Genomic DNA, 26985 nt, shown 5'->3' with positions numbered 1-26985 from the left:
ACTTTACTAAATGCCCGTGGGAATTTAAAGATAGCCTTTGTAGTGAAGGTAATCTATTGTCATACTGCATGGTAGTAAACTGGAAGGTTATGGAAAGTGATTAACAGAGCAATTAAAAGATAGAATGAAGGGGACTGTGAGTCTAAGTTACTAAGAAAGAAGAAAAGACCATCATTTCAAAACTGTTCCAAACCCTTAACATGTGCTTCTGTGATCACCATTGTCAGAATAACAAGGTTTAGTCTCTTTGGTTGATTCCTACAGCAGAACTTCTCTGTTTCTTCTGTTACATCGATTAACATTCAGAAATTTATTTTTTATTTTTATTTTTTAAAAGATTTAATTTATTTATTTGACAGACAGAGATCACAATAGGTAGAGAGGCAGGCAGAGACAGGGAGACGGAGAAGCAGGCTCCCCAATGAGCAGAGAGCCCGATGCGGGGCTTGATCCTAGGAACCTGGGATCATGACCTGAGCTGAAGGCAGAGGCTTTAACCTACTGAGCCACCCAGGCACCCTTAACATTCAGAAATTTAATGTTCAGTGATGTTCATCAGGATCCCAAGCTGGACGGGAGGCTCTGATATCCCCATCCTGTAGCTCTCAGGCTGGGACTCAGGTAGTGGCTGCCACTGTGGACATTTCCCAGCCAGTGGGAAGGGGAAGAGTCTAGGTCAAGGGGCTTCATCTTTAAAGAAATGATAGAAGGATTGCAAAGTCACCTTTGGTATTTCATGACCACATCTAGCTAAAATAATCTCTAGCTGGGCACCCCATGACTAAATAAAACATGGGGGGGTTATTACTACAAAGAATTCTGGGGGAATGAATGGTTTATATCACACTTTAATCCTCTGATGAGGGAATTAAGATTCAGAGAGGGGAAATGAGTAAGCCAAGATCCCACGGTTAATGAAATTTAAGATTTCCAGATTCTTGGAAGAGAACAAGCTTTACTAAATGTCCCTGAGCATTGGTACTTGTTCTCCTGCCTTCATGTTGCTGATACTAAAAAGAACAGTAGACAAAGGTCAAGAGTTTGTCATTTCGTTTCCAGGAATTTTTAGGAATTAATTAATTTTAAGGATTGATCTGAAAAGGCCTTTCAATTTACTAAGCTGTTTGCAAGAATGGCAAGACGATGGTAAGCTTTTCTTAACTTGCTTTAGAATCGTTTTCTCCATACCAATGTGCTGCTCTCAACCCTAAATTCATATGGACATACCTTTGCTTCTTTTATACATTTTCAAAGTAAAAGTCCAGCTTTCTGAGGAAGTCTGTCACTGTTTACCCTAGTTAGCTTTTTCATAGTATCTTTTATTCTGAAATTATCATACTATTTGCTCAGATGAACCAAGTACATGTAACTTGACATAGAATGTGATCATTCTATTTCTGTTCACAGAAATCCTTAATTCCTATTTTCATAGATCTCTTCCCTACCACTGCATGGAGAGAAACATGGATCAAACAAATGGAATAGGCAAGTATTGGGTATGAGATTTTTTAAGTGTGGAAACAAAGAACTATAGTTTATTTTTTTTTAAAATATCAGTATTAAAAGTAATACTTTTCAAGAAGATCTAATTTATCCCTGTTTTATTCTTCAAATTGTATTGCCTTTGAGGAGGTTTCTGGCTAAAGTTAAAAAATCTGTGTCTAAGGGTGTTGTTTCAGATTCTCTCCAGCTTTGTCAGATAATAAGATTTTAGTGTTCTGTTTTCTCTTGATCCCTCTGGGGCAAGATCGCTTCCTCTTTACTGCACAGTGACATTGTAGGTCTAGAGATGAAATCTGTCTCAGTTACACCCTAGAGAAAATTCTGAATGAAGATGCTTCCATACCGCATGTCCCCTTATACAACTATTCAAGATGTGTTTGTGACTAAATATTAAGTCTTTAAAAGGTCCTTAGGAGACAAGTGTGAGGATAGCCATTTTTTTCTTTAGCTATAGTAAAGGTATATTTTCTTGTCCTTTTCTTAAATTTCCTCAATGTGTTTATCAAGTCTCCCAACTCTAAGAATACCAGATGAAGGGGGAAGGGAGAATGGAGGTACTCAAAATGCTCAGATTATTTTACTCCCAAAGTCAAACATTGGAAATTTTCTTTTTCTTGACTTGGTTCTTTTTCATTTAAGAGAACTTTGCTCTATACCATTTTTGCCACACACACACACACCGCACCACCAACAAACTGAAATTTTTCTACCTTCTCTTTTCTCATCTATACAATTCTATGACATACACCCTCATTCAGACCTAGACACATTGTGCTGGTTTATCTCTATTTTTTCTCTGGGAACCCCATAAAAACCCAGGAGGCGAAACTGGAAGCTGCAAAATGGAAAGATTCTGCTTGTTACTGGTACTAGGAGCTGCACTCCTAACCTGGCCAGGTTATCAACTTCTGCTCCATATACTTTCCTGTTTGCTGTGAACCCTTATATACTCTGAACTGATTTTTGACCCCTTGTGGGCCTTTGTCTTCTAGAATTAATACATGCTTCCACTGCCCATGGCTTCTGGGGTTCCAGAATACCTTAATTTTTAGGCTCTGAGGCCTTTCCTGAATCTGACTTAATTCTATGTCCTCAGCCCTGTCTCAGCCATCCTAATGATTGCGTGTCCATGACCAGTATCATTTTTTCTTCAAAAGGTTTTGAGCAAGCAGCCATGTCATGTCAGGAATTTCAAAAGTTCAGAGACTATATAATAATAGTGCTTGTCCCAATGAAAGCTTAACAACAAAATTAAATCAACACATTAAGTTAATTTAATTATATATAATTATATTTATAATTCACTCAATTATATGCATGATGTTTATTAGCTAGGGATAACATTTTATGTAGTTAATTAATAAATTAATTTTTTTTAGAGACACAGAGAGAATGTGCACATACAAGCACGGTTGGGGGGGTGGTAGGGAGGGGCAGAGAGACAGGGAGAGAATCTTAAGCAGACTCGATGTTGAGAATGGAGCCCGATGCCAGACTCCATCTCAAAATCCTGAGGTCAGGGCTTGAGCTGAAACCAAGAGTTGGATGCTTAACTAAGCCACCCAGTGCTCTGGGAATAACATTTTAATAGTAAGATGTTCATTTATATGAAAATAGTATTTCTATACAGCCAAGGTAATTAAGATAGTCTAGAAAATGGTTCAGAGATAGGAGAATACAAGTCTGTTACTTTGGTTTTCTCTTGTCTTGATCAAATTCTTCTTCCCCAAATCCTGAAGTATTATTTTAAGGCAGTTTCTGCCCATACTCAAGCATTTACTTTGAAAACTCCTTAAGACTAGATATCATTATCCACCTGTTCTAAATTTCCAGAAGCTGGGGTAGGTAAACAAGTCAGCCAAGGATTTAGAGTTTCAAGTATGCTCAGTAAAGTTTTCTAAGAAATAAAAATAAAAGAGCCACTTAGAGAAACTCATTCAGATGATTAGAAGCTAAGTTGTCAGATGATAATAAAGAAGGAAAAGAGGGATGCCTGGGTAACTCTGTTGGTTAACCATCTGCGTTTGGCTCAGGTGGTGATCCCAGGATCCTGGGATCCAGCCCTGTGTTAGGCTTGCTCCCCCCTGCTCAGGGGAGCCTGCTTCTCCCTCCCCCCCCACACTCCACTTGTGCCCTCTCTTGCTCTGTCTCAAATAAATAAAATCTTAAAAAAAGAAAAAGAAATAGTACACCTATGAGAGTATTTTCTTAAACCAAAAGAAATGAAATCTTGCCATTTGCGACGACGTGGATGGAACTAGAGCGTATCATGCTTAGTGAAATAAGTCAATTGGAGAAAGACAACTATCATATGATCTCCCTGATATGAGGACATGGAGAAGCAACATGGGGGGGTAGGGGGATAGGAGAAGAATAAATGAAACAAGATGGGATTGGGAGGGAGACAAACCATAAATGACTCTTAATCTCACAAAACAAACTGGGGGTTGCTGGGGGGAGGTGGGATTGGGAGAGGGGGAGCGGGCTATGGACATTGGGGAGGGGAGGCGAACCATAAGAGACTATGGACTCTGAAAAACAACCTGAGGGTTTTGAAGGGTCAGGGGTGGGAGGTTGGGGGAACAGGTGGTGGGTAATGGGGAGGGCACGTTTTGCATGGAGCACTGGGTGTTGTGCAAAAAGAATGAATACTGTTACGCTGAAAAAATAAATAAAATGGAAAAAAAAATAAATAAATCTTTAAAAAAAAGTAATATTTCTACCTTTTTTATAATTTCAAATTATTATTAAAAATTAGAAAATACAGGGCACCTGGGTGGCTCTGTTGCTTAAGTATCTGCCTTCGGCTTAGACCATGACCCCAAGGTCCTGGGATTGAGACCTGCACCTGGCTCCCTGCTCAGCAGGGAGCCTGCTTCTCCCTCTACCTGCTTCTCCCACTGCCTGCCGCTGCCCCTTCTTGTGCTCTTTTTCTCTGACAAATAAACAAAATATTTTTAAAAAATTAGAAAATACAAAAGCAAGAAGGAAAAATGTCATGCACAGAATACTACTGTTATGGAGAATTTTAACCTTAAAAAGTCACTGAAGAAGGATGTGACATTTCATTGGGAAATAAAGTTGTGGGGCACACGTACAGCAACATTTTCACAAGACTGTAATTTTATCACTTTAATCAGATTACTTTCCTAAAACCAGCTTTAAAAAAAATGGCAGTGTGGCTGAGTAAAGAGGTAATTTTGGTAGGCAGACAGAGGGTGGGACTAGGAATTTTTATGGAGAGAATCATGAAGGTGCCAAAGCAGGGAGCCCAGAGCCCAAGAGCAGTAGAACCAACCCGCCCCCACTTGGAAATGGTGCTTGTTACTGTGGGCCTTGCTCACTCTCCTCTTAGACACTTAGACATTTTTTTTTAAAGATTTTATTTGACAGAGAGAGACAGCCAGAGAGGAACACAAGTAGGGCGAGTATGAGAGGGAGAAGCAGGCTTCCACTGAGCAAGGAGCCCGATGCAAGACTTGATCTCAGGACTTTGGGTTCATGACCTGAGCCAAAGGCTTAACAAATGAGGCACCCAGGCACCCCAGACACTTAGACATTTAATTCGTTTCGAGTCAGTTCTTACACTACTTCCTCCTCCTTCTAGTACCATCCCCTGCACAACACTTCCACCACCTCAGCTCTCACAGAAATAATAAAATCATAATAATAATAGCACTAAAAGCAACTACTGTTTGTATAGCACATTACAGCTGACACATGCTTTCATATTATGATCTCACTTAATATGGATATTAGCATTCATTAATTCAACTAATATTTAATAATTGCTGGCTAACTTTCTGAGTGAAATGAAGAGGCCGAAAGAATTAAGTTTTATAATCCACATTTAATACATGAGAACGTAGTGTGTAGGAAAAAACATAGCTTTTACTTAAATTGAGGATTCAACTTTAGGACTTCTGACTCTAAGTATTATAATTTTTTCTATGGTACCTTGAACACTGAACTAAAGGGTTAATGAGCCCGAGTTTCTGTCATGAGGATCTTAACACTCTATAAAAATAATTTGTTTCTGATGAAATTTTAATCCCTGACATTTGTTTGGACATAATTTTAAATGGACATAATTTTAAAACAATGTCCCCAATTCATTTTTATATAAATATATTATGCCGATGGACACTGAAGAGTTTCTTTGGTTCAGACATAATATCTTGCTATACAAAATCCAGGTGGCTTTTCTAAGATCCAAGGACAAAAATAGTAGATATTTTACTTTATTTTAATTTCTTACTCCTTATTTTTGACTATTCTATATATACATTTCATTAGAGCAAACTTTGTGTGTTTGTACAGGGCTGTATTCCCAGTATCCAGAATAGTGATCCATAGAATGTGTTCAATAAATACTTGATAAATGAATGAAAACACATTGCTCTTTGTTGGTATGGAGATAAAGATGCTTGTAGGGTGTTTTGTGTACATGATCCATTCAAGAGGTTAATCACCTGGCCAGGCACTATGCTAGGAACTGAGGACTGAAGCTAGATTGTGATCTGGTCACATAATTGTGTAAGTTGGGACTTTTAAATTGCAGGTGATGGAAATGCAATAAACTTGCTTCATCAAAAAGAAAAATGAAATTCATTGGCTCAGATAGCTAGAAACTTTGAGAGATGTGGCTTTAGGTTCAGTTACATCTTCTTCCTACACACTATTTTTTCATGTATAAAAAGAAGATTATAACCCCTAATTCTTTAAATGCTACAAGAGGTATCTACCTGCTCTTCACTTCTGTGTTTTACTTTCTTTGTGACAGCTTTCTTTTTAGGTGGGTTACCCTTAAAGGACAGCAAGAAAGGAAAATAGTAGCCCTGCAATGTATATTTCTTTACTTGTAGCTGATGACTACAATCTCTTTCTAGAAGGTTTGTGATAGAGATGAAAGATGGTGAGGCTCTGAACTGGGTTAGTATCAATGAGAATGATAAAAAGTGAACCGACTTGAATGATATTTATAAAATAGAACTGAGTGGATATAGAGGAAGAAGAAGAAGGAAAAGTCAAGGATGGCTCCAGTTTTTCAACCAGGGACACCAGTAAACTATTTACTGAGACTGGAAACAGTGAAGATGGTCCAGATATTTTGAAGAAGATAAATTTAGTTTGGAATATATTGAGTCTGAGTTTTTGATAAGAATTTAATTATAATTTTAATTTCTCGATTGACACTTATTGTCCTGATGTAATTATAAGACTATACCCCTTCGCGCTCAAAATTGTCTCACTCTGGCTGAGAAATTGTATAGCCCTCCTACTTAGGATGGTTTCCTGTTATCTCAGTAGCATTAGAGGTGAGACACAGGCACAGGTTTGAGGAAAGGAAAAGGATGTGAAGGAGTAGCTATGGAGGATGAAGAGTAAGCTGACTAGAGCCCCAACGGCTGTAAGATGGTACTTCAGGCCCAGCCGAGTTGGGGTTCTGATTTTCTAGAAGCACTGCTGTATCTCTTTCACTGTATGATAACCTTCTGGGATCTATATCAATGTGCCTTTTTCCAGGTCTGAAAGCTGACTCAGAAGTCATATAACTTGCTCACATTCACAGTAAAGAAAGGTAGAGCTTGGATTTGAATCCACATCCTTCTGATTCCAAAATGTGTATACTTAACTACTACCTTGTATATTTTTAGGTAGCATCAAGCACTACTTATGGCATTGACTTATAGCTGTTCCATGCTATATTATGTAAGCTTTCTTTGCTTATGATATGGAGGTATTATTGCTTTGATTATACACATATATGCACTTTCAATTCCAAATCTGTACATGTACTTTGGAAAATACTCCTTTCACAGCATGTGTAAGTTTGGAAACAAAGGTAGGAGAGGGAAGATCTTAGATTAGGACGACTGCCTGCTCTGAGTCATACGGTCACAGCACACTGGATGGACCACTGGTTGTGGGGGAAGATCAACGGTGATGTGTTACTCATAACAGTCATCACATGGCAATTTACATACCAGTTATTTTTTAAAATAAAAAGAATTAGAGGCTATACAAAATTATTTTTTGCATGTATATGGTAGGGCAGGGGCCAGCAATTCCATAAACAAACACATTATCTCCTTCCTTTCCATTAACAATGGATTGGGAAACACTTTCCACTTGTGAGGCTCCTGTGTGTATGCAAGGTAGGAGGGGTGGGAAGGCAGGGAACTGATCTGAATTCTTTAGAGTGTTCAGGGAAAAAACCCTGGAACTTCAAAGCTCTCATTGGCACTTGGTGTTGCTAAAGATAAATTTCTTATCATTTTGGGGAGAGATATAGTTGTCATTTTGGTTTTTGGAGTAAACGTTTGCATGAACCTTCAGTTATGTTAAGGTAAAATAAGATCCTATTTGAGAATGCCGGATTTGGAATAAAAGAAATCCAACTGCTCCACAAAGCAACGTAAATGACTGTGTTTTCTGTGGTCACAATAGCACGTCTGTAAGATTGTTATAGGGTTAGCTGGTTTGATTTCTTCTGAGAGGCTAGAACAAAGTAAAGATGGGTTTTTCCTCAGTGGGATGAATGAATAGGCCCTAGGACTTCAGCTGAGAGTTGAAGAATGACTGATTTTAGGAATAGGATTTCCTACTGTTTTGTGCTGTAACTGCCTTATGTTGCTATATACTTTGCATTTATTCAACAGGGCTTTACTGCATGTTAGGCAATGTTCTAGGAGTCTGAGATACCTCATGGACAAAACAAAGATCTCCAACTGAGTGAAACTTATGTGTAGCAGGACTCCTTTAGTGCGGTCTTTTTTTTTTTTTTTTTTTAGATTTTATTTATTTACTTGACAGAGAGAAGATCACAAGTAGGCAGAGAGGCAGGCAGAGAGAGAGGAGGAAGCAGGCTCCCTGCGGAGCAGAGAGCCCGATGTGGGGCTTGATCCCAGGATCCCGAGATCATGACCTGAGCCGAAGGCAGCGGCTTAATCCACTGAGCCACCCAGGCGCCCCTAGTGCGGTCTTTTGAAGAAAAAAGCTCACGTCTGCTGTGTTTGTAGAAAGGAAGGCCGTGACTAGTTTCAGAGTGAGGCAGAGCAGAGACAACCTCACCAGCACAGAGAACAGCTGTGAGATGGTGGGGCTGGGGAAAAGTGGTGGGGAAGCCTGGCATGGCCACAACCAGGAGGATGTCAGCTCCATTTGCAGATTCTCAGAACTTATGAAGGAGTACTTTGTGTCATCATACATAATGGAGATCCAGATGGTAATTATTTAGGTATTAGAAGGAGGGAAAATTCAAGAAAACACAAGAAGCTCTTGTGTTATGTCTATAATAACATGAATTTAATTCTCAAATTGTTGACTATATTACCTGAGTGAAAGAAAAGGTGGCATCAGAAAGAGTATAGAAATAGTATAGAAACTGTATAGAAAATTGAGCTTCAATCTCATTTATGACCATTGCATATCCTCTGAGGAAGAAAGCTTGAGAATCATTGGTATCTCTGTTCCCCAGAAATATACTTACTAACATAGAGCAACAATCACTTGTCAATATTGTCTATTGACAAGCCACAGATTGTCCACTTTCTAATAGAATCCTAGATTACATTTCTCATTAGCTATTGTCAGATGGAGATGTTTTTATTTCCAACACAAGGGTATTGTCTTTATAAATATTGCTTCCATTCACCCTATATGGTCATAATTATATGATTAATCACATGATTATTTTTCAAAAACACACATTGTGTAAGAATAATTTTGGAGGGGTGCCTGGGTGGCTCAGTGGGTTAAAACCTCTGCCTTCGGCTCAGGTCATGATTCCGGGGTTCCGGGATCGAGCCCCGCATCGGGCTATCTGCTCGGCAGCGAGCCTGCTTCACCCCTGTCACTCTGCCTGCCTGTCTGACTACTTGTCATCTCTCTGTCAAATAAATAAATAAAATCTTTAAAAAAAAGAAGAATTTTGGTTATTATGGTATTTTTCTATACATTTTTCTATTTTCTTCCCAGAATTTTTCCTCCACTAATGAAATTCTATTCATTTTATTTCAGGTACATCAGTAAGTTGTGCTTCTTTGTGTTCTATGATCACATTTATCAGGTTAAGATACATTTATAAATTCAGTTTGGCTTATATTTTATAATACATGATGTCTTCCTTTGGTTTCCTAACCACACAGAACACCAAATGGACTTTCATTTATTTATCTTTTAAAAAAATTATTTATTTATTTGAGAGAGAGCAAGAGAGCATACAAAGGGGAGGGAGGAGCAGAGGGAGAGGGAGAAACAGACTCCTCCCCGCTGAGCAGAGAGCCCTACGCTATACTCCATCCCAGGACCTTGAAATCATGATCTGAGTCGAAGCCTGGCTAAGCCACCCAGGTGCCCCAAATGGACTCTAAATTCAACCTCTGCTTATGGAATTATTGACCCAAACCATCACTGACCTTTGGGTAACATTAACGAGGTATGGAGAATTTATGAGAAAAATTTTGAATTTTCAGTCATATATGAGTAAGCTCTCTTTGGTCTCTGTGTGAAATCCTTCCTTAGCTTTAGCTTTGCCTTAAACATCCCAGGATCTTTTTAAGTTCCATGTTGGATTCTTAAAATTCATCAGCTAGTACTTGGTCTGCTATGTCAGGAGCAATAATGGCCACTCAAAGATGTCCACATCCTAATCCCTAGAATCTGTGAGTATGTCAAGTTACATAGCAAGGGGGAATTAAGGTTGTAAATGGAATTAGTTGCTAATCAGCTGGATTTAAAATAGGGAGATTATCCTGGATTATCTGGGTGGGCCCAATGTGATCACAAGGGTCCTTAAAAACTGAAGAAAGAAGCAGAAGAGTCAGAGGGAAATGTAATTACAGACCAAAGGCAGAGGGAGATGTGAAGTTGGCTTTGAAGACGCAGGAAGAGGGCCATGAGCCAAGGAATGTGGGTGGACTCTAAAACCTGGAAGAGGCTACATAAAGGATTCGGGATTCACCTCTTGAGCTTTCAGGAAGGAAGACAGACCTGCCCATACTTTGATTTTAGCTTCTGAGCTCCAGAATGGTTTCATCTCAGATAAATTTAGATACTGTGTGGTTTTTGAACAATTATTAGTCTATTTCATCTATATTATTTCACCAAATTTATGTGCATAGACATCTGTGTCGTGTCCCCTCATTTTTCTTTCAGTGTCAGCTGAGTCTGCTGGGATAGCTCCTCTTTCATTCTTGCTCTCCAAGTCTTCACAGTCCTGTTTGGATCTGACCTGTGAGTGTACCATATTTGATTTGCAAGTCTGGTACCTGGGCAATGATTGAACTTTTAGTTGACTTCTCAGAGTGTTTCCTGGGGCATCTGGGGTCAGCCCCATGCATGCCCAGGTTGGGGTGAGACCAGGAGTGCACAGCGAACTCTGGAAGATGGCTTCCTTGAGCTCCTCCCTTTCTGTGTTTTCCCCATGCCTTTCCATGTCCCCAAGGCCCCCCTTTTAAGTCCTGCTGCCAGAAATCTGAAATCTGATTTACTCTGCTCTGCCAGCATTTCTCATGGCTCTGCCAGCATTTCTCATGGCTCTGCCAGTGTTTGTGGCTTGGAGGTTGAAGGAGAGAGAGGGAGACAGACAGTGAGACTTCACCTCTGCCTCCCCACTCTCTGAGGTCTTAGTACCGTAGCTCTTCCAAGCAGGGAAATAGGGGTTCCTCCTTCAGAATTTTAGACCCCCATGGACCCTCCTGCTCTGTGCTGGCAAGTGACCCCTCAACCTCACTCCTCAAGCCTAGACTAGGGAGGTTTGCCTGGAACTTTCTTTGTTCGCTAATGTTCACCTCTGGGTGTAGGCACTTTGGCAGTTAGGCCAGGGGACAACAGGGGTACAGAAAGGTAAATACACTGTTGTTTCCATGGTGTTCCAGACCCCGTCCTCCTTCCTAGCCCACCTGTTCCATGAATTACCTTTCAGTTTCTAGCTACATTCTGTGGGAGAAACAGAACAGAAGGCTGATTCTGTCTTCCTCCCAACTGGAACTGGATAGAAAATGCATATTAGATCGGAAGGCAGTGACGTTGAAGGGATGAACCTTTGCAGTCATAGCCTTGGTGGAGAAAAGGGGCGCCCAGGTGGGACGGTGTGGATGAGCGGTCATGTGAAGGGGGTCTTCTCATAATGTCACCCAGGCTGTCTCAGCTCCCAAACACATCATCCCCGCTCCTACCCTTCCTTGAAGGCTGTAGGACACCATACACAGGAAGCGTCAGGGTCGCAAGAATGTAAGCTGAGCATCCCAGAAACCCCAGGGCTCACTTCCCTCTGCCTACCCCCACCCCCGCCATTGTCTTCTGATAATTTCATTTATTAACACTTGCTCACCGTCATTTTCATGTGACAGCTGGGGAAACTTAAAATTTCTTGAATAAAGTATAAAGATCCTTATTTTTTTTTCATATTTTATTTATTTATTTGACAGAGAGAGAGAAGTCACAAGTAGTCAGAGAGGCAGGCAGAGAGAGAGGGAGAAACAGGCTCCTCACTGAACCGAGAGCCCGATGCGGGGCTCGATCCCAGGACCCTGAGATCATGACCTGAGCCGAAGGCAGAGGCTTAAACCACTGAGCCACCCAGGCGCCCCGATCCTTATATTTTTTTAAAGCTTAACGTTAAGCTGTTTAAAAGGTTTTTTTTTAAATGTCAGAAATTTATTTATTTATTTATTTTTTTCAGCGTAACAGTATTCATTGTTTTTGTACCACACCCAGTGCTCCATGCAATACGTGCCCTCCCTATTACCCACCACCTGGTTCCCCCAACCTCCCACCCCGCCCCTTCAAAACCCTCAGGTTGTTTTTCAGAGTCCGTAGTCTCTTATGGTTCGCCTCCCCTTCCAATTTCTAAAGGGTTTTTTAAAAATTTTGTTTTGTTTTTCACTGTTTTTGTTTTTGTTTTCAATTTTTCCAGGCTCGCCGTTAGCAAATTCAGGAGCGTGTTGGAACGGTGAGAGTTCACACTGCTCTAAAGCACACAGAAAGATGATTACATGTAATTTTCCTGGAATCCTCCTTGAGTTTATGTCACTAGTAAATCTCCTGTAAGCAGTTTAGTTGTTCACACACTGAAAAGTATGTGGATTAGGGAGAGTAAAAGACTGTGTGGGAATTTATACAGATCAGGAACGCTGGCTGGCCCTTGTTGAATCCAATTTTCTCTTCTTCGTGATCAGCTTAGAACCAGAATATTGTCGCTGAAACAGGCTATTATTGCTGAAATTAGCCTGTTAGTCTAACTTAAGAAAAAAAATAAACAAACAAAATTCAGTGACTTGCTCAGGTCTCACGGCTGGTGGATACCCAGAGCAGGAGCAAGCTACAGGTCTTCTGACTTGCCGCCTGTTGTACTGTTTGTGAAGTGATTCTAAAGAATTCACCAGTAGTGGGGATGGTGTTCAGGGTGCCGGTGGTCCCCGGTTGTAACAGGCACATGGGGCATTTGCCTCCTTTGAAGCCTATATCCTGGCTTCCCTTCTTGTTTGAGGTGGTTATGTTCTTTTGTGTGTTCGTATACGAATTCAGCTCCAAGAAGAGGAGAGGGCTAAAGGTCAGGGGGTTTATGACTCTGTCCTTTGGTCACTCAGCAGGACACGATCACAGACTTTTGCAGTTCGTGTATACTCAGTTATCATCCACAGCCACAGTAAGGAAGGCTAACCTTCACGGCGAGCATGTGAGTGCCAGGCACCGGACGGGTTGCTGGTGAGAAACAGGCCAGGTTTGGTGTCTGCCCTCCTGAGAGCCGTGTAGTCTGGTCTGTTAGCAGAACTGTTTCCTGAGCTAAAGAATACGTAAATGGAGGTTGGCCTTTTCTCCCTCCTCCCCCGTTCTTCTATTTTGTATTCATTATTCTTTCTAAAGGTGAGATAGGCATGGGAGAACTATTTAATCTTACTTGCCTTTTGGAAGGCCCTTTGGCATCCTTGGTGAATCAAGAATCTGTGTAAGCAGACGGGTTATTAATACTGCCTCATGAAAGGGGAAATCACAGCTTTCTCTGGTTTCCTCATGACTCCAGCAGCCTCAGATCTCAGAATGCTCCGAAGTATCCGCGTTCTTATCCTCATCCCTGCCAGAGTGTAAAGGGTGCTGGATGTTCAAGCTCATCCCTGGTGCTGCCTTCTCACCACCTGCTCTGATCTAGGGTGGTTGGGCCATGTTCTCTGATTCATCACTGCTTGTCAGCCCTGGTGTTGTGACCGGACTCATCCTGTCACACAGAACAAGTCCTCAACATACATCTATATTACTGCTAAATAAATTATATACCAAACATAGAATTAAAGAAAAAAAAAGAGAGAAATTTGTTGCAACATAGATAGTTAAGGGATGGTTCCTGGTAGTGACTACAGCTAGTTTTGCTTTGCTTTGCACCTTGATTTTGCTAGCTATTAGCATCCAGTATTCTCAAAGCGATGATAGCTAATGAGGTCAAAGCAGCACAGAGACTCCTAGGAATTCTGTTTCAGTGACTTGATGTCTTTGGCATCCTTAATATTTTATGTGTTCAAGGCTTTAAACCAATACCTGAGAGAAGGTGGCAACTCTTGTCACATAATACATAACACAGTATGTTAATTTGGAAGTAATATAATGGATGATTGTGGTGACTCAAGAGAGCCAGTTTAAGGAGGAGCCAGATACATTGGCTTCTGCAATCAAGGTATAGGTATCATTCTGTTACTAGTCTCTGCAGTGTTTTGCTAAGATCGGAAGCTCACCCGCCTTACCTGCTGACCTTCAAGTCTACTCTGCATTCCTTAAGGAGGAATCCACGAGACTACAGGGTAGAGCTCCACATCAGAGGACACTTAGAGGGCTCTTTCAAGGAGTTTTAGTGAGAATTAATTGAGGCGGAACACCTAGACCCCTTTAGGACTTAGAAATCCAAGCCTGGAACTTTTGTAGCTCCTTAGAGTGGGGAGGATTCTCTGAGGGATTTCTGGACCTGTGTGCTGGTTCTGTGCAGACTCTCAGCCTGTAAGTGAGAGTTAGCCTGAAGCCATTGGCATATCCCCTCAAGTATCAGGAGAAAACGCTGGTAGGAATAATGGTCTGCGAGAGGCCAGATGCCATGGAGCAAAACCATAACAATAAAAAGATATCACAGCTAACATTTATTCACTGCTTTACTCGTCATATCTGTTTACTCATTATAACACCAGTTAATACTAATATTTTCCCCATTTTACAGACGAAGCAACAAAAATATTGTTAATTGTCCAAGGTCTTACAGAGAAAGAATGGAAGTTTTCTTCGTGCCAAATGCTGACGGTTTGAATGGCTTAAGGTAGAAAAAGAGGTCATTCCTGTTCGAACACATCATGTTCTTGCTATGACGACAATATTCAATCTAAGCGTTAGATCTGGAAGACGCCCTTTAATGTGGTGGTAGGTAATCAGAAACCTCAACACACTCATATGCGCAAGATCATACAGTTAATAAATAGCAGAGCTGAGAGCGAAACTCAGGTCTTTTGATAACCAGGGCAAAGTCCTTCCATTAACTTTTTGATAGCGGGATTCAGGATGATAAGAAGGGGGAATTCAGGGCCTGCAATTGCACAGTAACCAGGATTCTGCTGCCATCTAGTGGGACAATTGGGTAATATATTTTTTATTAATTTTTTTAAAATTAATATATAATGTATTATTAGCCCCAGGGGTACAGGTCTGTGAATCACCAGGTTTACACACTTCACAGCACTCACCATAGCACATAACCTCCCCAGTGTCCATAACCCCATCCTCCTCTTCCTACCCCCCGGAGACCCTCATTTTGTTTTGTAAGATTAGGAGTCTCTTATGGTTTGTCTCCCTCCCGACCCCATCTGGTTTCATTTGAGTAATATTTTTAAAAGTTTCAGAAACTGGGCTTGGAGCCGCACCACCAGCACACACAGTAAACTGCTGTCAGAGATATAAGGAGGAAAAGGAATTGGAGAGGTTATTTAGTGTACTGGCAATATTTTGCAGATGGGACTGGGTAGGGGCGGATTGGGGAATTTATTTTATATGTATATATACAACTCTGGTCTCTACTTTTGTTCAGCTCAGTGCTCTTTTCCTCGAGTACTCCACTGATGGGAAACAAAAGTTCCTTTCCATTCAGACTCCAAAATCAGTGTATTTGCCTGAAGTATAGTGAGGCTTTCAGCACATGTGTTATCATTCAACTTTTTATTTTGACAGATTTTTATCTGACAGTTCTTAATAATAGCAATGGAAGGGAACACTAGTATGTATAATGCGGACATATATCTATGTCTCCATATCTATATATTTTACGACTATGTCTCTACCTTGATCTACAACTGCAGTCTTTTTTTTTTAAAGCTTACACTAGAATAAATTTCTATTTCTTAGACACTTGATAACTTATGATAGCCTTCAAGTACATTGGCTATCAACAGACTGCTGGTCAGTATTTTTTTTTTTAAAGTTAACGAGATTAGGGGTGGGCTGGGTGGCTCAGTCCTTTAAGCGCTTGACTCTTGATTTCAGCTCTGCTCATGATCTCAGGGTTTCGAGATCAAGCCCCATGTCAGGCTCTACGCTCAGTGGGGAGTCTGCTTGAGATTCTCTCCCCCCTCCTTCTGCTCCAGCCCCCCTCACATAAACAAATAAATATTTTTTAAGATGTTGATGAGATTTAAAAAGTTAATAGAGTAGGCATAATAGAATGCACAGTATACATCGATAAAATACACTTTATGCCATTATAGTCTTAGCAGTAGAGGAATTTTATAGCACGTTTCATAGATGCTTATTTCAAAATAGACTTTTATTTCTACTTCTGATAAATTTGTTTTGTATATCAGGGACCATACAAGATTTAAAATATTCTGTAAGAACTTGTTTGTTGAATCTATGCATGAAACGGACAGTAACTTAAAATGGTGGCTTCTCTGTTTGCATGTGTGCTAGTTTGTTTCTTCAATTCTTTTACCTAAAACAATATACTGAATATCTGGGAAGGTAAGAACTGTTTTTATCTGGTGGTGGTGTTTTTGAAAAATAGCATGGGGGCCGGGACAGAGAGAGACAGACTTCTATCAGGAAAAAAAAAAATAGTTCTTCTCTTTTTTTTTGAGTATCTCAACCACAGGGAAAATTTTAAAGATTTTTCTTATTTTTATTTCTTTTCTATATGTTCTAGATAAAATTCTCCAATAGATGAGAACTATCACCAAGTGTCTTATCAGTTGTTATAATTTTCATTTTTGCAAAATGCTGGGCACATTTAAAAAATTCTGCCATATTGGGAACCTGAGTGGCTCAGTTGGTTAAGCAGCTGCCTTCGACTCAGGTCATGATCCTGGAGTCCCAGGATTGAGTCCCACATTGGGCTCCCTGCTTGGTGGGGAGTCTGCTTCTCCCTCTGACACTCCCTCTCTCATGCATGTGCACTCTCTCTCTCTCTCTCTCATTCTCTCTCAAATAAATAAATACAGTCTTTTTTTTAATATTTTATTTATTTATTTGACAGAGAGAGATCACAAGTAGACAGAGAGGCAGGCAGAGAGAGAGAGAGGGAAGCAGGCTCGCTGCTGAGTAGAGAGCCTGATGCGGGACTCGATCCCAGGACCCTGAGATCATGACCTGAGCCGAAGGCAGCGGCTTAACCCACTGAGCCACCCAGGCGCCCATAAATACAGTCTTTAAAAAAAATTCTGCCATATCTTTAGCAATTCTGTGGCAGTACCAGAAAGGAAAGAAGGAAGTAGGAGAGGAAGGAAACTTTAAAATCTTCAGACCAGACGAAAATATACAAAATGAAGCTGGCTATTAGAATATATGGGTAGACAATGCTTTCCTGACCAAACCATGAAAAATTTCTTCTATTGAAACTTTGGCATAATTTACAGAAGTTGCCAAGCCTAGTGGACAGAGGCAGTGATATTGATATATATATATTTCAATCAGTCACGGCTCTGACATCAGCCTGCCCAGCTCTGAATCCCAGCTCCACCGCCGTTTACTGATGGGTAACCTTCAGCCAGTCACTTAAGGTCCTAGGTTGTCAATTTTCTGCTTTATCACATTGGCATAATTACTGTAGCTATTTCATAGAGCTTTGTGTGTGTGTGTGTGCTGGAATGAGGTAGTGCAGTTAAAATTGTTTTGAACAATGCTTGGCACATAGTCCACACTAATTTTCAGCTGTTAAAATAATTGTTATTAATGGCTCCAGTTAGAGATCTTGAAGGGATTAAAGTCTAGTCTTAACTCAGTGGAATCATGAGGCTGGTAACATTTCTCGTGAACCAGTCTCTGTTTTAACCACATAGAACTAATTCTGTTCCTTGGAGAGTAGTTCTTCAATGTTTTGAACAAATCAGAGTTTCTTCTGAGTCTGTTAAAGTTGGCTCTGCTCAGTACAATGTAGGGGTTATGATATTGCGGCAGGACTCAAACTTGGGGAGCCATTATCACTTTTCTTTCTCAACAGTTGTTGGAGCTGGTTGGTATTACAAGTGTAAACGACAACATAGGCTACTCTTCGAGAGCACATAGAAGATGCAAAGTTTGGCCTGCTCCTGGATTTACTGGTTTCTGAGCAGGAGACCACAGGTGCCCCTGATCTCTGAGAATGGCATCTTTATGACAGATTGGGCCTGTACCAAGGAGATATGGGTACGGGAGCCCTAAATGATTTACAGTGGAGAATTTTTTTGGACACCATGTAGTATCCTCGTCTCCCTCAGCTGGTATCACAGACTGTGAGAGACGTCTTGGAAAAACTGTGGACAGTGTAGAGCTGGACAAGACCTCAATTGTAGGAATGATGAAGTCCTCAGGCCTTAATTCTTTTTTTTTTAATATTTTATTTATTTATTTGACAGAGAGAGAGAAATCACAAGTAGGCAGAGAGGCAGGAAGAGAGAGAGGGAAGCAGACTCCCTACTGAGCAGGGAGCCTGATGCAGGGCTCCATCCGAGAACCCTGAGATCATGACCTGAGCTGAAGGCAGAGGCTTAACCCACTGAGCCACCCAGGCACCCCATCAGGCCTTAATTCTATATCTGACTTGGGATCTTTTCTCTTGTTGGGTCTCAAGTGCCAAAGCCTAGTTAATGTTGTTAATCATACCCTTCCGTTAATGCACATTATCATCTTTGGGTCACGGAAGGCTCAGCTCTCATTTAATTTACCCCCATTTCTCATACCCCATTTCCTTCTGCCTATGCGTATATGTATTTTTAATTGATATAGATTGGTTATGTATAAAAATGTTATGTGTTTTGTATTTTTTTTGCCAGCACTGATTTTAAGACCCATCCATGTTGCTATACATACACTGTTTGCTGTGTTTAACATGTGTGTAATTTCCCATGGTGTGCATTCTTAATATTCTACCTGTTTATTCTTCTAGGCTAGGGTTTTCATTTTTCATTTCATGTAAACTAGGGTTTACAGTTTTCATTTGACTCTCTACCTGCACGAACAGTGCTACTGAGGCATTCTCCTGCATGTTCTCCTGTGGACCATGTGAAAATTTGGTATGTTTTATGTATCTCCAGGTGCAGAACGTACAGAGTTTATGTGTGTGTGTAATTGACTATGAGCCTCTAGATTCCTCCCAGACCACGTAGACCAGCCTGCTCCCCAACCAGCAGTGAACGGGGGGCCTTTGTCCCCAGATCTCCACCAACCCCGGGCCTTACACAGCTTTGTAATTTCACCCAGTCTCACAGACGTAGAGTGATATCTCATGGTTGTTTTAATCAGCATTTCATGATAATTAATGAGTTTGGTGATTATCTCTTTATATGTTCTTAAGTCTTTTGGATTTCCTCATCTGTAAATTGCATTTTTTTAAATTAATAGGCTTTATTTTTTAAAAGCAGTTTTAGATTTAGAGAAAAGCTGAGCCCATAGTACAGTTCCCACACTTTCTTTCTCCCACACTGTTTTCCCTATTAACGTCTTACATTTGAATAATACGTTTGTTACAATTAATTAATGATAGTTTATTTAGATTTCCTAACTTTTTACCTCATATGCTTTCTTGGTCCAGGATCCCAAACAGGTAACACATTTTATTTAGTCTTTGGGTCTCCTTGGGCTCCTCCCGGAGTGATGGTTTCTTGGACTTTTCTTGTTTTTGATGAACTTGACAGAGGTTTGAAGAATACTGGTCCAGGTATTTTATAGAATGTCCTTCTTTTGGAATTTGTCTCATGTTTTTCTCATTACTAAATTGAGTTTACAGCTTTTTAGGAGGGAGAACAAAGAAGTCAAGTTTCATTTTCATTCCATCATATCAAGGGTACACTCTAGGGGCGCCTGGGTGGCTCAGTGGTGTAAGCCGCTGCCTTCAGCTCAGGTCATGATCTCAGGGTCCTGAGGTCGAGTCCCGAATCGGGCTCTCTGCTCAGCAGCGAGCCTGCTTACTCCTCTCTCTCTGCCTGCCTCTCTGCCTACTTGTGATCTCTCTCTGTCAAATAAATAAATAAAAAATCTTAAAAAAAAAAGGGTACACTCTATCAGCATGATTTATGATTGTTGATGTTGATTTTGATGAGTGGGCCAAAGCAGTGTTTTTCAGGTTTCTCTCTTGTGAAATCTCTTCCCCCCCCCCTTTTAAATATAATTCTTTGGAAGAAATTCACTATGCAATGTCCATGCAGAAGGCGTGGGGACATATGGTCCCTTTTTTAAGGGGGAAATGTTCACATACTTTATTTGTAATGCTTTTGCAGGAAAGTTTTGTCTTTTCTCTCTCATTTATTAATTTACACAATCATTTATTTATATTAGTGTGGACTAACTCATGGACATTTATTTATACTTCAGGTTATAATTCAATACTACTGTATATATTTTGTTCCAGCTTTGACCACTGGGAACTCTTTATATTGGTTACTTTGTCCCACTGACTTACCCCAGTCTTCGTGGGGTTCCCCCCCCTTTTTGAGTACTTCCATTCTTCCTGATACTACAGTATACTCTAGGCTCATTCTGAATACTAACGGTCATTTCTCCAAAGATCCTTAACTCCTTTTGTTGGCGAGAATGGTATTAGAAACTAAGGTCAGAGTGCTGGGTATGTTCATGGCTTCTGGATTATCATTTCTTTCAGGCCTTCTCTGTGGACAGAGCAAGCACACACGTGTGTGTACGAAACCCAGTGTATATGCACACATTCATAAATATTTCTGTGTGTAACCATCTGTAGCTACCTTAAGTTAAACATGGGTTCTTACTGGTGTCTCCAACTCGACTCCATTCCCACCTGGATCATTTCAGCCTCCTCGCCTCGCTTATTTGTAAATGTCCGTTCCAACAGCGAGAAACTTGGCTCCTAGTATCTTCCATCCACTTACTAATAATTCAGTCCCAATACCCATGGTAGCAGTCTCAGAATTGTTAACAAGTATCTCCATGGGAAACAACTTTATCAACTGGAGTGCAGTGCTTAGGCATTATTCCTTTTGTCCTTCATCTTAACAGACTTCATTTGTTTCTAAAGTTGTGTGGGTTGACACCATTTCCCCCTAACCCTTCTGGTGAAGTTGTTTCATACATTTATAATACAGTTAAATTCTCTTGTCAAAGTCTGCATTCTTTCCTGTGATCTTTGACCTAATAAATGATGTTTTTGAAGTTGCATACATTAAGGTTCAGCATTCGGGTTGTACAGTTCTGTGGGTTTTGACAAATGCATAATGTCCTTTGTCCACTGTCACAGAATTGTGCAGAATAGCTTTACTACCCTAAAAATCCTCTGTGGTTCCACTGGTCATTTGATGGTGCATTTTATTTCATTTTATTTGTGGATTTTCGTTTATTTTCTAAATTTTAATGCCTTGTTAGTTTTAGAATTGCAAATCCATCACTATTTTGCTAAAGATTTGTCCTTTTTTGAATCTTTTTGAAGTAGGTTGTTCCTGACCCCATGTTATGAATATGTTTACTTACAGTCTTCCCTATTAATTCCAGAGTATTCTAAGTTTACCTTAAAGAGTTTAGTCCCATTGTATCTTCACATATGCTATTTGATAACATTCCAATTTAATTTTCCTACACATTGAAGAAAAAAGTCACAATATCTACAAAACAATTCAACCTTTTCACAGTGATTTATGATGCCATTACTATAGTTTTAAGTTCCATATAGACCTGGATTTCTATTCTATTTTACTTAACTATTTGTATGTTGTTATATTGTTTAATATTTGAAAAAAATTAATATTTGTATGTTTTTTATTATATCTTAATATCTGCTTATGTACATTCCCACACATTACTCTTCCTTTTTTGACTTCTTTCTTGTAGTTTTAAAAATTTCTGCATACATTTTCAAATAAGGATTTTGAATGAATTTTTAAAAAATTCACCTGGAATTTTAATGGGGGATTGCATTTAACTTATAAATTTGAAGAGGATTGATATTTTTGTGATAGTGAGTTATTCACTTCAAGAGCATGGACTGTCTTCTCATTTATTCAGCCCACGTTTTATGATCTTATTAGTGTTTTAAACTTTCCTGGATGCCTGAGCAGATTATAGAAGCTTTCTTCCACTTACTCTGCCCAGGGTTGAATCCATTCCACTCAATCTCTCTCCCAACTCAATGTTCCCGAGACTAAGACGGACTTTAGGGAATTCCCCAGCCTTCAGACTCTCCAAAGATTCTCATAATTCTTGTTATTTTGGTTGTTGGTTCTTTGAATCATTTTAGTTTCCCTTCACGTTTATAGTTTTCCAGCCTTGGAGGAAAGAGTGCCAGCAGCTTGCTTGACGTCACCATGCTGAAGAGCCTGGGTGCAATTTGCTCTTAAGCTGCCCAGCGGGGGGCCTGCTTCCCTTCCTCTCTCTCTGCCTGCCTCTCTGCCTGCTTGTGATCTCTCTCTGTCAAATAAATAAATAAAATCTTAAAAAAAAAGAAGCCTGTGTGAATGAGGCTGTGTATTGTTTTCATGTTTTCGTGGGGGTGGGGGGAGGAAGAAGTCACCTACTTGATCCATTTCAGTACCTGTAAAATGAGGACCTGACCTGGAACTGCCGGCCCAGGTGGAAAGGCAGAAATAGAGGCCCACAGAGCACATGTTTAAATATTTGACAGTTTGAAATACATCTGACAAACTGTTAAATAAATAAAATATGTTCTATCCTCCTGGTTTGGCAAACATAATTTTATAACAACCTGAAAATCCAGGTTTAGGCCTGAAATTCTTAGATGCCTCTGAATTCTGTAGAAGAACTTGGCAAAATGCAGAAAGGCCGCCTCGACCCTGTGGCCTGTCTCTGTTTCCCTCCCAGATCCAGCTCTGTCTGCCTCTGTGACGATGTCATAGTATGCACGTGAAGATGTTGGTCCATCTATCTAAAGCCTGTCTACAACCTCTACAAACAAGTGCCTCTTGGCACACCAATCATGTGTTCCCCTAGAGAAGAGACCTATGTAGGTGCTGGAACGGAATGGAATTCTGGCATCCTGGGTACTAGAATGAGGTCTAGAAGGAGGAAGAGTTGATTTTAGGGTGGGCATGTCCCTTTGGCTTGATATATACGTAGCCCCATGGTGGGAGGGCAGGGGGTCCTGGCTGGACAAAGGGGAGGATAGGGTATCTTAAAGTTTGGTGCCCAGAGTTAGAGCTCTGTGTGCCTAGGCCCAAGAGCGGTACTGGTCAAGTACTACTGCTTCTTTTAGGTTTTGTTTTTTTTTTTTAAAGATTTTATTTATTTATTTGACAGAGAGAGATCACAAGTAGATAGAGAGGCAGGCAGAGAGAGAGGAAGAGAAGCAGGCTCCCTGCTGAGCAGAGAGCCTGATGCGGGACTCGATCCCAGGACCCTGAGATCATGACCTGAGCTGAAGGCAGCGGCTTAACCCACTGAGCCACCCAGGTGCCCCTTCTTTTAGGTTTTGAAGGAAGAAGCATCATCCATTCCTTTTAAATTCTGAAGAGGCTTACTTGTTGCCTAACCCCCGATGCAGGGGAGAGGTTTCCATTTTGGGGGTCAAATAAAGTATGGATTATGAGATGAGGGACATCTTCCCCCAAATCCCTCTTCTTTCTGTTCTACCTGCATAATGTAGATATGAACCACAAGTTCCCTCTTAGCCTGGCTATTTTTTTTTTGAAGATTTTATTTATTTGTTTGAGAGACAATGAGAGAACATGAGCAGTGGGGAGGGGCAGAAGGAGAGGGACGAGAAAACTCCCTGCTGAAAAACAGGAAGCCCCAAACAAGGCTGGGTCCTAGAATGCCAGGGTGCCGGGGTGCCAGGATGCCAGGATCATGACCTGAGCTGAAGGTAGCTGCTTAACCGACTGAGCCACCCTGGTGCCCCTAGCCTGGTTGTTAAAAGAGAGTGGAGTGACTTAACACAGAGGCTGGATGTGTGGATGGTGGCTGGGAAAGCATGTCTTTCTAAATGAAACTTCACTAAGTATGGACAATAGTTATTTTAAAGTTGTGTTGTGGCTGGGTTTAAAATCAAATCATGTGTTTTCTTAATTATCTGTGCATAGAAAAAAGGGCTCCATCCAGAAAAGTCCTAATCATCACTGATGTTCTTAGCAACCTAGTTAATGAGATAAAAGAGTCTTTTATGAGGGAGGGGAGGGTGAGGAGCACGAGAAACAACCCTTGATTCTATTTTGTAAAGATTGTGTTCTGGACTGGCAGAGTCACAGATCAATCTCTGATTGGAAAGGGGTCAATGGTACTGAATTTTGTATAAAGTAGCAGAAAAGAATCAAATCTCTTAGGTATGCAAGTCAGAGAGACAGTGGTGTTCAAATGACTTGTTATTTCTTGTCTTTCCTTTGTCTCAAATCTTCCTGAAGGAGATGAATGATAAATAGTGATGACCTCGTTGCCCTTGGAGCACGAACAAAGGTGTGGGTAGATCGAGGTCTTGCAGCTGGTATGCTCTGAAAGCCCGAATTTCTAGGTGGAAGTCCAGTCCTTTCATGTTTTGCATACTCTTCTCGTAAATTGCAGCAGACGAGTGGAGACAGTGATCAGTGTCACAGACACGTGCTCCGGAGAGAACCGTCTCTTCTTTTTAGTTAAGTATTAAACCACAGCACATCCTGGCTTCATGGTTGTTTTTCAGGAATAGCTAAGTAATAGAAGAAAGACCTGGGAGGTCTATTTTCAGGAACCATGATCTATCGTATATTCATGGACATAATGTTGCAGTTCTAAAATTTTAACATGTCAGACAATTTTACTTAGTGTTTGCATTATATTTACTCAGTGTTTCCATGGTTACATGGAAATGCTTGGAGCCACCATTTTGAAGTACAGACATACCAATTAAAAATTATATAAATGACTATATATAATTGCCAACCGATGAGAGTATTGATTTTACTTGCATCAAAATTAATCACAGCTTTCATCATTGCTATCTTTGAGTTAATTACTGACGATGCATCACTATGTGATTCTCTGCTTCTTTTTTTAAAATAAGATTTTATTTATTTGAGAGAGAGACAGAGCATAAGAGCGGGGAGGGTCAGAGGGAGAAACAGACTCCCTGCTGAGCAGGGAGCCTGATGTGGGGCTTGATCCCAGGACCCTGAGACCATGACCTGAGTCAAAGGCAGATGTTTAACTGACTGAGCCACCCCGGTGTCCCCAATTCTCTGCTTTTTACATACAGATAATCTATTAGAAATTAGAGTAACAGCTGAGTGTATTTGTTGGTTTAACGGGAGTGTATGAGACATCATAACTGGGAACATATGAATGACAAGGAGCCAGATATGATAGACTGGGTGAAAAAAAACTCATTGGAGACAAATTCACTTTATTTGATCTTAAGTTCGAAGCAGTATTGACCTTATTCTGTGTTTATATTTATTATTTTCATCTAATTTTATATCTAAATTTATTCTACGAACTACTCCACAGATTACTGACCTAGAAAGTAATTTTTATAAGATGTTGGTGATTTTCCTTCTGGTCAGCAAATCTATACTTGGATCTGACCCCTATTTACATCATTTCCCCAGCCTGGGAGCGCGTTGTCGTGTTCTGCATTACCACCGCGGATGACAAATGTGTTGATCTAAACATTTTGTACGGATGGTGGAAACTCCATTGATCAAACACCGCAGTCTATCCTCTCCAAGCTGCTGGGGCATCTGCAGGGCCTGCCGGCCAGAACGCAGTGGGAAGGACGCTGCCTGCCTTCCGAGGGCTGATGCGAAAGGACAGCTCCCGCCGGTCTATCTTGGGAACCTCAGGCATCTGCAGCCGCTGCAGGAACGGGCTGGTTGCCTGCGGGGACCCTGTGCACCGAGCGCCAGGAGGGAGATGCTCAAGGGGCCCCGCGGCTGGTTGCTTCCACTCCGTCCAGCTTCTGCGAATGAAGACGGACGAACGTCCGTCGGCCTGAGCGCAACTGCACAGGAAACCCCGCGCTCAGTCCCCACGGACAGGCGTGGGCAGAGTTTGGACTGTTACTGCTGCTCTCAGCTGCTCGGTCAGCGCGACGGCCTCCGAGCAGTCAGGGGCTCGGGCGCGAGTGGCCCCCGCCAGCCTGGCTTTCGGGAGGCACTTAGCGCTGCGCTTCGTTCGCTGCGTCTCTGCTGTGGGCACGAGCTCGTCCCGCGGGGCCCGTCTCACCTGTACATGAGTCGTATCAGGACCAGATTCCCTGCCTCCTGTAAATCGGAGAAAGACGGAACGAGACAAGATGGGAAAGTTTCGGAAAAAGTAACACTGAAACCGCTCAAAAGCATGAAGTTGGAAAAAAAATCAAAACGGCTGCACCAGTGCTCCAGCGAAGCTCGATATTAAAAAAAAAAAAAAAAATGATCGCGGCGGCTGGGTGATCAGTCAGCAAAGTATCTGCCTTCCACTCAGGTCATGATCCAGGGTCCCGGGGTCAAGTCCCGCATGGGACCCCCTGCTCTGCGGGGAGCCTGCTTCTCCCTCTCCCTCTGCCGCTCCCCTGCTTGGGGTGCTCTATCTCTGTCAAATAAATCAATAAAATCTTTTTTTTCCCAAAATTTTTAAAAATTTATTTATTTGACAGACAGAGATCACAAGCAGGCAGAGAGGCAGGCAGAGAAAGGGGAAGCAGGCTCCCTGCTGAGCAGAGAACCCGATGCAGGACTCCATCCCAGGACCCTGGGATCATGACCTGAGTCGAAGGCAGAGGCTTTAACCCTCTGAGCCACCCAGTGACCCCAATCAATAAAATCTTAAAAAAAAAAAAAGATTTTATTTGTTTGTTTGTTTACTTATTTAGAGAGCGATTGCGGGGAGGAGCAGAGGGAGAGGATCTCTAGCCCACCCTGAGCTCAATGCCCAGCTGAACCCAAGACCCTGAGATCCTGACCTGAGCGGAAATGGACTTGGATGTTGCACCCACCCAGCCGCCCAGGCTCTCAGGGAAGCTCTATTTAAAAGAAACCTTTTAACTCTTTTCTGAAAAACTCCCCTCCTCCTTTCTTAGCTTTCTGCTTCAGGAACCTGGTACCACACCGAAGAGGACAA

At 41.2% G+C, this 26985-nt stretch overlaps 1 protein-coding gene across 4 annotated transcripts; it reads left to right on the top strand.

Annotated features, from left to right (window-relative positions):
• Positions 1-12612: 12612 nt before the first annotated feature.
• On the top strand, positions 12613-26411 carry LOC123937254. Of its 4 annotated transcripts, none has more exons than XM_045997970.1 (3): positions 12613-13215; positions 14708-14904; positions 25494-26411. In XM_045997970.1, the coding sequence occupies exon 3, from the start codon at positions 25567-25569 to the stop codon at positions 26281-26283; it is 717 nt and encodes a 238-aa protein (XP_045853926.1). In that variant the 5' UTR covers positions 12613-13215; positions 14708-14904; positions 25494-25566; the 3' UTR covers positions 26284-26411. The 4 variants fall into 4 exon arrangements, 3 of the variants coding, with proteins under 3 accessions (XP_045853926.1, XP_045853925.1, XP_045853927.1); XM_045997969.1 differs by having other exon boundaries at positions 12613-13314; XR_006817446.1 differs by lacking the exons at positions 12613-13215; positions 14708-14904; positions 25494-26411 and adding exons at positions 18931-19016; positions 22221-22339.
• Positions 26412-26985: the final 574 nt, after the last annotated feature.

The sequence above is a fragment of the Meles meles genome, chromosome 2 (genome assembly GCF_922984935.1).
Source record: "Meles meles chromosome 2, mMelMel3.1 paternal haplotype, whole genome shotgun sequence".
Taxonomy (NCBI): domain Eukaryota; kingdom Metazoa; phylum Chordata; class Mammalia; order Carnivora; family Mustelidae; genus Meles; species Meles meles.
The sequence above is the reverse complement of the archived record's forward strand: the minus strand, read 5'-3'. Positions and strand labels throughout refer to the sequence as shown.